Source organism: Fukomys damarensis, unplaced genomic scaffold, assembly GCF_012274545.1.
Source record: "Fukomys damarensis isolate Sample0158 unplaced genomic scaffold, DMR_v1.0_HiC HiC_scaffold_34, whole genome shotgun sequence".
NCBI classification, from domain to species: domain Eukaryota; kingdom Metazoa; phylum Chordata; class Mammalia; order Rodentia; family Bathyergidae; genus Fukomys; species Fukomys damarensis.
Genome location: NW_022900946.1, coordinates 5,326,365 through 5,337,872, shown reverse-complemented (window position 1 = coordinate 5,337,872; position 11,508 = coordinate 5,326,365). Strand labels below are relative to the sequence as shown.

The window sequence follows — 11,508 nt, the reverse complement described above, 5'->3', positions numbered from 1 at the left end:
TTATGTAGCTCAGGCTACACTTGAACTTACTTAGCATCCTCCTGCCTTAGCCTCCTGTGTGGGGATTACAGAAATGCACTAATATGCCTGGGCTTCCCAGAACTCTTTCAACTGCCTGGCCCTCTCCTTTGAAAGCAGTAAAGCCTCAAGACTGCAAGCCTCAAAGTAGGCCCCGCTACCCTCAGTCCCCGGCGACCTTCTCACCTCCGTGGGGGGTCAGAGCCCAGGGAGAGGGAGCCCTTAAGCAGCGAGGCCATTCTGAGATGCAGCCCTTTGTCCTGCACAGCACGCAGGGAGCACCTCGCCGGCTCTGTGTCAGTACAGGCCTGCATATGAAGCCTGTCTCGCCAGGTGTCTGCATGAAGTTACACAACCACTGCGAGGCCAGGGACCCTCATCCACCAAGTGGGGACAACAAGAGGGCTCGCGCAGAGGGAGGCAGCAGAGATCAAATGAGGGATGGATGATGAGGCCTGTATACCAGGTCCTGGAGCCACAGACAGGCAGGGGTCTAAAGAGGCTGTGGCGTGGTACAGGGTAGAAAGATGACAGCCTTATGGGGAGACATCTAGCAGACTGGCAAGAAAAAAAAAATTAAACTGGGCATGGTGGCACACACCTATAATCCCAGTACAGTACCCAGAGGCTGAGGCAGGAGGATTGCTGCAAGCCTGAGGCCAGCCTAGTTCCCAAAGTGAGTTCAAGGCCAGCCTGAAGCATACAGTGAGATCCTGTCTCGGAGAAAACCGAAACGTGCAACCAGGGAATTAGCTCAGTGGCACTGCACCTGCCTTACAAGCACAAGGTCCTAAATTTGAGCTCCAATACCAACAAAACAAAACAAAACCCAAAACATTTTTTCTTTAAATATGCCTGTAATCTCAGGCTGAGGAAGAAGAAGTTCGCGCCCAGCCTGGGCAACTTAGTGACTTGGTGACCCCATCTCAAAATGAGAAATAAAAGGCTATGAAGTAGCTCAATGCAAAGGTCCTGGATTCAATCTCAGTACAGAAAAAAAAAAAAAAAAAAAAACCCATCTCAAAATGAGAAATAAAAGGCTATGAAGTAGCTCAATGCAAAGGTCCTGGATTCAATCTCAGTAAAAAAAAAAAAAAAAAAAAAAAATCATAAGGCAATAAGAAAAACACATGAAAGAACTGAAACTTTTTCTAGAATCTCCTTACCAGATAGACTGGACAGTACAAAGGAAAAGAATCACGCAAGGTCTAAGACCTGGGACATCATAAGTGATAAGTAAGCGTTAATTGCTATTTTCAGTACATTACTAGCAGCAATACTATACTCTCCACCAATACTATACTCTCCACCGTTACTGTTACAATCCTGGCAGTGGCTTGGCTACAGAAATATCTGGAGAAGAGCTTTGGCTGAATTAAGCCTGAGAGCACCAACACAAAGACCCGCCGCTCCATGGCTCACACAGCAGGCACAAGTCCACCTGCACCTCTCTGCAAGGACAAATGAGAGGAATCATGGAACGTCACCCATCCTGACTCCGCTGCCCCTGGCATCGCCCGCTTGGGATAAGAAAGGTAGACTGCGTGTTGCATGTAACGAGCACTGGAACTGTTTACTAGGTCAACCTGAGCTCGTTATTTAACTTCTCATGTGCTGGAGCCCTCATACAAAACTGGGCAAAATCATAAAACCGACCTCCTGGTGTGGTTGGACAAGTACAAGTACATGAGTCAGTCTTAAAACTGCAGCTAATGTGAATTCTCTGTACTGCAAAGCCTGTCTCATCTCCAGACTGTGCTCGAGACACCCTAATCTCAAAATAAACAAATTTCAAAAGGGCTAGGGATATAGTTCAGCGCAAAGTCCCTGGGTTCAATCCCTAGTATCGCGATCAAACAAAAGAGAGAGAGACAGAGAAAGCAAGGCCATACAGTCCCTAGCCCTCAGGTATAGATCTGGCCAGCAGCTTTACCACTAATGCCCTCTGACTGAGACAGGTCAACAGCGATTTGAGCTGTAACCATATTTGGAGGTTTCAAAGTGAAGACTACTTGAAATACGAAGCACCTGAAATAAAAACTTGAGGGGCGTGGGTGCATGCCTATGATCCAGCACTCAGAAGGTTGAGGCAGGATTACTACCAAGAGTTTGAGACCAGCCTTAACTGCAGAGCAAGAGCCTATCTCAAAACAAAAAACAAAAAAACATGAATCTTTGGACAGTGCTCACTCAGTATTGGCTGAGTGGACAGAAAGTCATTCTAAACGGAAGTGCCCTTCTCCAGCAGTCCTTGAAGAGCTGGCCAGGAACACATTGTTACTGATAATCTACTCCCTGCCACTTTCTGAGCACTTTCTACATACCAGGAGTCAAACAAGACACCTCCACACGACTTTCAAGTCTTAACCACCCTGCAAGAGGGGAGCTACTGTTAGCCCCATTTCAAGAGGAGGAAAGTGAGGCCAAGGAGGATAGGTGACCTGTGGTCACACAGCATCAGCCAGCACAGCCACTAGTCCTTTTGCTGAGGGCTGTCATGGCACAAGGCCCCTTCTCCCCAGGCCCTCACCTGTTGAACTCTGGAAGCTTCTGCAGGTCCAGCAGGGCTGAGTGGCAGGAGATCCGGCTCAGGTCAAACTGCGCGATCAGCTCTGGCAGGGTCCTGCCCATCTGGTTCTCTGGAAATGAGGCCATCAGCCATTCAGCTTCTGGCCTCCCTTGCTCTTTCATTTCTTTTGCCTCTCTTTTTAAGGGCATCTAGAGTTTTGCTATGATGCCCAAGCTACTCTCATGTTCCTGGACTCAGAGGATCCTTCCACCTCAGCCTCTTGAGTGCTGGGACCAGGTAAACAGCATGTGTGCCCCTCCCCACTTTTTGTGTGCTCCTGGGGATTGAAACCACTTTACCACTGAGCTACATCCCCCAGCCCCTCTCATTTTTAATTTTGGGACAGCCTTGCAATGTTATCCAGCCTGACCTTAAACTTGTGATCCTCCTGCCTCAGCCTCCCAATTAGCAGGGATTACAGATGCATTCCACTGTGCCTGGTTCTGTCCACTTTTTCCCCTTTTTGACCTGAGAGCTTGCTATGTAGTTCAAGTTGTTCTGGAATTTGCTACGTAGCCTAGGCTCTCCTCTAACTCATGACCCTCCTGCCTCAGCTTCCCGGGTGCTAGAATTACAGGTGTGTGCTGCCATGCCAAGCTCTTCTGGCCACTTTTAAATACAAGGAAGGCCGAGTTAGAGAGTAAGCTCTGGTCTTCCCATTCTACTTTGACCTAAAGGGTTAGACTTCCAGCTACTTATATACCAAGGCTCCAAATGAGCCTTTTTGATTTCCAAAAAGGATTCGGACACGTCACAATAGGAAATAAGTCTAAAACAAATCAGGCAAAATCAATTCTCATTATCCTAAGATACACAGCTACAAGAACAGTGTGCCTGCCGCCTGGTTACACCCGAGATGCTGAACTGATTAGCTCCGAGTAAGCTCTGAACACCTGTGTTTTTTACACACTTCCTAGTGGATTCCACAGGGCAGTCACTTGGGAACTGCAGGGCTGGAAGCTGCTTCAGGTGAGAGCAGGTATTGTAATCAGGCACAGGACGCTGGCAAGTTACTCAACCTCTCTGAGCCTCACAATTCCTTACAAACAGCTGGGATAACAAGTACCTATTGCTCAAGGACATTTTAAGGGTTACCGTAGTGAGAATAAATAGTAAACAGACTATCACTGCCACATTTTCAGAAATTCCTGCCACAAGCAGCCATCCTATAAGTCATGCGCAATTCTTCCAAGTGTGGACTCTACATCCTTGGCCAAGCTCAAAGGTTTGCTGTAGAACTAACCAGATTCACAGTCCATTACAACTGTTGTGGGACATACACTTGTGCAAGTGCAGTGACCGTGCACTGAGCTGGGGCCTCCGCGAAGTCTAACTGAAGAGGTGGTGGCACACGAGACTTCCAGCTCTCGGGGGGCGGGGACTATGCCTACAGTTTTCACTGCTCAGAGCTCAGAACTCAACATGCTGACCGGTTTGATAAACATGTGCTGAATAAAATAATGAACTTGTCTAAGACCACATGGCTGGCAGGGGGCAAAGCTGCAACTCACAGCCAGGTCTGCCTGTACCAACGCCCCTGCTCTGCGCTACTCTACTCTGTCACGACCGCTCAGGTGGGTGGGTACCTGCAAACCCTGAGCCACAGTTTGTAATGATGTCGAGCAAGGCATCAGGCAGAAAGCCAGCAGCAGCAAAATGCTCCAGGAAAATGTCCCCTTGTCTCTTGGACAGCTTACTGCCATCCCTGTTGAGAAGCAGGGGCAGGTGGGCAAAGCGAGGTGGCTGCCAGCCCAGCGCCTGGTAAAGCAGCAGGTGCTTGGAGGTGGAGACGAGCCATTCGGAGCCCCGCAGGACGTGGCTGACACCCATGTGGTGGTCATCCACCACACAGGCCAGGTGGTAGGTGGGGAAGCCATCGCTCTTCAGGATGACCGGGTCCCCCTCCACACTGGCCACTCGTTGCCGGTTCCAGCCATATACCAGGTCCTCGAATGCTGGTGCCTCCTCCTCCAGGCGGAAGCGGATGGCAGGCTTGGGATTTGTGGCCAGCTTCTGGGCCACCTGCTCCTGGCTCAGGTCCCGGCACCGATTGTCATACCTGTTGGAAAGCAAAGCAGCACAAGAGCTAAGAGAACTGTTGCTGGACCAAAGCCCCACCTTTGCCTCTGACAGCTCTATGACCTGTGTAGTAATTAACCTCTTTAAGTTGCTTTCTCAGTCTAGAACGGGAGAACAAGGCTGTTATGTGAAAAACTAAGTGAGGTAATGGTATGGCAGACACTAAAGTTTGCCTAACAGCCATTACTCCCTTCTCTCTTGCTAGTAAGCAAATGGCAAAATGCTTAGACAGAGGGGCTGAATCATGATTGTTAGTCAATCTTGCCATCCCATCACCCAGTGCCACAAACCAGGCCAGGTAGGAACATGATCATACCCTAGTCACAGAGTCAAAGAAAACTACACTTATGAGGTAGGTAAGAGCTAAGGCTCTCATAAAGGGCTTTCCAAATGAAGATAAGAAAGAGCTGCAAGAAGGACCATTTCCCTTCTGAATTTCCCACTTGCACCCTTTAGTCCTCTTTGGAGAACTGTGCCCACGTGCCAGATCCACAGAAACCATAAGGCAACAAAGCTTAAAAGTAACTAACTGGGTGGGGTGTGCTAGTGAGCTATCTCGCTGCTGAGACACAATCCCTGACACCATAATTTAAGTTTTAGGGCCCAGGATTTAGCTCAGTGGTGCTGCTGCCCGCCTTGCAAGCACAAGATGCTGAGTTAGACTGCTGTACTCCCTGCCCCAAGAGAGCTTGTTTCTTTTTGTTTTTTGAAACAAGGTCTCATTATGTAGTTCAGGCTGGTCTTGAACTCACTATGTAGCCCAAGATGGCCTCCAATTCATAGCAATCCTCCTGGCTCAGCCTCCCAAGTGCTGGGATTATAGGCATGTGCCACCACGCCTACCCAGCAAAAGATTAAGAGTTTTAATTTGGTTCACATTTTTTGTTTTGTTTTGTTTTGGGTACTGGGGATCAAACTAGGAACCTTATGCTTCCAAGGCAGGCGGCGGAACCACTGAGCTAAATCCCCAGCCCTACTTCACATTTTAAGGGGATTCAGTCCATGCTCATCTGGCTCTAAGGCAGAAACACCATGGCAGAAGGGCGTGGTGAGCAAAGATGCTTCCTTCAAGGCAGCCCAGAGCGAACAGTGCCAGAGGAAAGGACAAGGGACAAGGTCACACCTCCTTGACCCACCCAAACACACCTGTAAGTGTGCTCTGCCAATCCCTGGGCATCTCCCAAGTCCAGCAAGTGGACACAATCAAGCCTTACCACCACACTGATGCTGCAGCAAAGACAACCAAGGGGAGGCATCGGGAGAGGTCGGCTCTTACCGGGGTGTCTGATGGTTCCTCAGGGCCTCCTTCTTTAGGAGTTCTAGCCGCTGTGGTGAGCAGAAACAGGGGTAGGCAGCTCCAGTATGTAGCAGTGCATCTGTGGCTTGGGCATACAGAGCTAGCCGCTGGGACTGCTGGTAGGGTCCTGCAGGACCTCCCCGCCGGGGGCTCTCATCAGGGGGGATGCCTGGGACACAGGCAGAGAATCACCACGGAATGCCCAGGATGTGCATGGCACCATTCCCAGGCATTGAGCGTTTCTTTGTTTGTTTGGTACCAGGGGTCGAACTTGGGACCTCATGCTTGCGAGGCAGGCAGTGGAACCACTGAGCTAAATCCCTGGCCCTGTTTTATGTTTTTTTCTTTTTTTTAAACACAGCATTTTATATACTGTAACTTCCATCACTCATGGCCCTGTCAAAATGTTTCATAAGAACCATGCCAAAAAGGCATTAGGTGCACAGTCATTCAATGAATAGTCAGAATCCAATAATGAATTCTGGGCATGGCAGTTACAGACCTGCAATCCCACACTTGGGAGACTAAGGCACAAGGATCACAAGTTCGAGGCCAGCTTAAACTACACAGTGAGACCCTATCTCACTCAATAAATAAAAGTTTAAAAAGGAAGGGCTTTTTTTTGTTTTTTTGAGATAAGAGTCTTGCTATGTGGCCCTGGCTACAGTCATCCTGCCTCAGCCTCTGTAGTGCTGGGACAACAGGTATGTGCCACCATGCCTGGCTAGGATGGGCTCTTTTAAAGTGCAAAGGCCCTGGGTCCAATCCCACGTACAGAAAGAAAACAGGAAAAAAGCAAGCTGGGCCCTTTAGGAACTGAGTCAAGTGAATAATCTACCTGAGATGAGAATCTTACATCTCAAAACAGTCTGTATTTTACCTCAGGGTTGTCAATTCTCACTGGTTATACCTGTCCATAGGGGTTTGTGCTGACCCAGGAAACACACACATGTACCCCTTCTTGTTCTCCCTGAGGTTAGCTGTTCTCAGGATTAAACTCCCCACAAGAAGACAGACTTCAGAGACTGAGCACATTTTGTTTGGCTCCTACTATAGTTAGCCCATTTTTTTTTTTTTTTTTTTTTTTTATTTTTTTTTTTTTTTTTGGTACTAGGGATGGAATTCTGGTTCTTTAGGAATCGAACTCTGGTTCTTGTGCTTGAGAGGCAGGTGGCAGAACCACTGAGCTAAATCCCCAGCCCTCCTACTATAGTTAAAAAAACAAAACAAAACAAAAAACTGAGCCCAGATTTAACAATGGGAAGTATTCATAAAAAAGAAACAAAGAAAACAAAGCCAAACACTGGACTCTAGACTGCTGGCTCCTCCCGGAAGCAGGAGACTGGAGAAAAGAGGCCAGCATTCCCAGAACAGCAGGGACTGGAGCTTCCCCACCCCCTGGTTTACCAAAGCCCTGCTCCCCAGCCTCCACATGGCCTGTGTTTCCTTTCCCATACCTGTGGAAAATTGACTTGAGATTCTGATATAAGAAAAGGAAGCCCAGCTACCATGCCTGCCTTCTATCACGTCTGTAGCGTGGATTGAAATTTTTTTTCTCCTTTTCCCTACTTTTACTTAGCCCAAACTCGCTCTGCAGACCTGTTTTTCCTATTTTAATAAATATGAAACTCTGCCACTATTAAAAAAAGAAAAAGAATACCAAGACAGCCTTGGCCTTTGGCTTCAAAGAGCCTAGCCTCTTTTGCTGTGGCACCTGCTGCTCCAGGCAGCTAAGATCTATCCACTCCTCCATTGTAAGCCCTGTGAAGTCTACAGCCCTTCTCCCGTTTGTTCCTTTCTTCGAGCAGGGTCTCTCCAGGCCAGGCTCACCTGCCCACTCCAGCATGTCCTCGATATTCTCCGCTGCCCCGGGCACAAGGCGGGTCTGATCTGTGTCCTCCAACCGCAGAATGAAGCTCCCCTGGTGCTTCCTCGCAAAGATGTAGTTGTAAAGGGCAGTACGGAGGCCCCCCAGGTGCAAGAAGCCTGGAGGGGGAAAGAAGAGTTCAGAGGAGAGAGGGAAAGCCAGGGCTGCTTCACAGAACACCCCAGGCCACACAAAAGCACAAGCAACTGTTGCCTGTTGCCTCTCGGGCCAGACTCATTCAGTCCTCCCTATGGCAGCAGGAGCCTGCTCTGGTTTGAGATCACATCACTGTGCAAAAGTGCTCGGGTTCGCCCCACGCCGCACACTCATCGCTCCCTTGGCATTCACCTTAAGGCCAAGGTTCACCTCAAGGAAAAAGCAGTTATTTAATGAAGCCATGTCACACACACACTCAACTCATACAAATTTAAAGATGTGTCCTGGTCAAAACAGTAAGTTAAAGGCCAGGGATTTAGCCCAGTGGCACCACACCTGCTTCTAAAGTGCAAGGTCCTGTGTTTGATTCCTGATACCAAAAAATTAAGTAAGTTAAAGTGAAAAATTTTTTAAGTGTTTTAAAATCACTTTTCCATACATATTCTATCTATATCATACAATATGGATTTTGTCTCCTTGAGGTTTTTACTTTAATTCCTATTTATTTATTGAGATAAGGTCTTACTATGTAGTTCTGGTGGCCTTGAATTCACTATGGGCCCAGGCTGGACTCAAACCTGAAGTGATCCTGCTACCTCAGCCTATTGCGTGGTGGCATAACAGACATGCATCCCCAGTCCTGGTTTGGTTAGTATTTAAAACTGGCGTTTAGTCAGACCTAGTGGTGCACACTTATAATCCCAGCACTTGGGAGGCTGAGTCAGGAGGATGAACTTCAGGTCCCAACCACCCTTGACTACATGGTGGGTTCAAGACCAGCCTGAACTACAAAATGAGACCCTGTCTTAAAACAACAACAAAAAAATATAAATTCTAACCAAAAGCAATACTTGACTCTATTGCATGTTGTTTTACCTGAGTTAAAACTCATAAGACTTTCACCTTTCTCGACTGAAAACTTAAAATTAACAGGGGCTGGGGATTAAGCTCAGTAGTTCTGCTGCCTGCCTTGCAAGTCCAAAGTCCTGAGTTCGATCCCTGGTACCAAAACAAAAAGACAAACAAACAAAAAAACAAAACCAGTTTTCCTAGGGCTATCATATTCTCCTCCCCTACTCTTCGGTCCAGCCCATGGCTCTGAGTTTCCACAGACAGCTCCTCTGCATTTCCAGGTACAGCCACAGAATAGGGAAATCTCCTCTGGGGTCCAGCAGACCCCAGTTCAGCACAGATTGTGTGGGTGACATTCGGCTAATTACTGCAAGGCCCCTCCAAAATCAGTTGTGTTCAGTAGCACTGGGTTCTAGGAATCCCACGACATAAGACTCAGGCCTAGTAATTGAAAACAAGGCCTCTTGTATCATACACACCTGGAGTCAAATCCATCATTTACTAGTTACTGTCCTCTGGGCAATCAACTTGACTTTTAAGAGTTTCAATTTCCTCAACCGTTCGAAGATTAAAAACAAAATACAGGAACTTTCCAAAATTGGGGGTAGTAGCACCACTTGTAATCCCAGTACTAGAGAGGCTGAGGCAATAGGATTTTGAGTTCAACACCCACATGGGCTACACAATAATTTAGTAAGATCCTGCTTCAAGGTAAAACACAGTAAAAAGGGATAAGAACGTAGCTCAGTGTGAAGGCTCAAGGGAGAAAAACAAAATAGGAATTTTCCTTACAATGCGGTTGCTGTGCTATCTGAACACTGGCTGAAGCACACCTTTAATTACTTTTAGCCATTACAGTGATCTGCGTTGCTTGATCATTCTGTCTGCAGCCAGGGGCATTTCCCAAATGGGCTTTTCTCACATATTAGCAAGGAGACGTAAATCACAATCACCCTGACAGAGGGCACCTTTATTAAATGCTTTCCACTTGTGCCAGCCCTTGCTAAATGGCCCCACTGCATTGGCTCAAGTCCATGCCACAGGTGCTATTATTAGCTCTGCTTGACAAACTGGGAAACCGAGGCACAGGAGGATTAAAGTACTTTGCCCAAGTTAACATCTAAGGTTTGGCAAAGACAGAAATTTGTATCTAGACAATTTCAGGCCTTGGTACTCTTCTCCCAAGTCCTTCAAAGAAAAGTGCGAAGTCTCGGGCTGGTATGTCAGCTGCTGCCAGTTGAGAACAGGTACCACAGAAACGGAGTAAAGATTTGGAAACGTAACAGTAATTTTCTCCTTTGAACCTAATAAAAAGAAATAGGCTTACATACTTTAAAAATTTACATGTTTGCCAGACATTTTGTATGTTTGCAAATTTTTTATTTTTCTAGAAATTCATTTATACTGATTTTATACAAATACTGGTCCACAGCTGAAAATTTAAAAATCACTGCTTCCACCACCGGTGGTTTGAGCAGCTCTGCTCTACACTGTCCTGCCTGCGCACAAAATTCCAGCATTCCCTACCAGCTGGGATTTTGCCACAAAGATCCTTATGTACTGACGGGAGGGGGGGGCTGGAATGTAAGGTATGCTCTGGGCTGATATTATCCTTGATAAGAAAAAAACTGCTAGGAATTGTCTGCTGGAAGGTGAGGTAGGGCTGACATGATCTCCAACAGGCCCCTTCCTTGCTACGCTTGCTAAGCTTCCAACACTAACCACAGACCCTTTGTAGCTGCCACTTCCTTTACCCAGTTTCCTTCCATAAGCTTCTTATAAAGGCGATTTTATTTTTTTGGAGACAGGGTCTCACTGTACAGTTCAGGCTGGCCTCCAACTCAGGGCAATACTACTGCCTCAGGGTCCCAAGTGTTGGGATCGTAGGCGGATGATTTTTTTTTTTTTTTGATACCAGGGATTGAACTCGGGTCCTTGCTCTTGCAAAGCAGGCCACCGAACCGCTGAGCTAAATCCCCGGCCCCAGGCGGTGATTTCTTGATAACTCTCCAGCATCCTCTTTAGCTTCTGGTCTCCAGCTTTACGTCCTGCATGGCACAGGTAACACTAAAATCATTTTTTTTTTCGGTAATGGGGACTGAACCGAAGGCCTCACGCTCTTCTTCTTTTTTAGACAGTCTGACCTAAGTTGCCCAAGCCGAGTTTAAACTTGTGAACCTTCTCCTGGCCTTCCAGAGTGCTGGATTACAGAAGCGTACCACCGTACACGGTTTTAAATTTCTTCTTATAGGTATTCGCCCGGCCACTAGAACGTAGGTTCCTTGAGAGTTGGGGTCCCAGCTTTTCAATCACCAGCAAAGGTGGCGAACCTATGGCACGCGTGCAGCCTCGGGCTGTTCGTACCATTGAAAGCCCCCTAAAAGATTCGCGTCTGTGTCCCGCCGCCTAGTAGGCTGAAGTTTATACTCAATACTTTCAATGAATGCGCTTTTTAAAAGACTGAAATAGAAGACATAGTATATACACAAACGCCTGGCGCCCGCACCTCCACTTCTGCCTCTAAGACAGGATCGCGAGCCCCTCTTCCCGCCCGCCCCTCGACACCACCGGAAGGGACCGTTCCGAGGTGCTTTGGGGGCGGGGACTGCAGCGGGCCGAGGCCTGGAGCGTTACGTCCGCCAAGGTTACCTGTGGGACTGGGGGCGAACC

At 47.7% G+C, this 11,508-nt stretch overlaps 1 protein-coding gene across 1 annotated transcript in view; it reads right to left on the bottom strand.

Annotated features, from left to right (window-relative positions):
• Ears2 (glutamyl-tRNA synthetase 2, mitochondrial) overlaps window positions 1-11,506 on the bottom strand; it is a gene marked incomplete at its 5' end in the record, with an annotated part of 17,638 nt that extends 6,132 nt beyond the window's left edge. Inside the window, 5 exons of the mRNA XM_010623549.1 lie at window positions 2,549-2,657; window positions 4,174-4,646; window positions 5,943-6,132; window positions 7,794-7,949; window positions 11,488-11,506. Coding sequence (XP_010621851.1) covers window positions 2,549-2,657; window positions 4,174-4,646; window positions 5,943-6,132; window positions 7,794-7,949; window positions 11,488-11,506 — 947 coding nt within the window. The remainder of the gene's footprint in view (window positions 1-2,548; window positions 2,658-4,173; window positions 4,647-5,942; window positions 6,133-7,793; window positions 7,950-11,487) is intronic.
• Window positions 11,507-11,508: the final 2 nt, after the last annotated feature.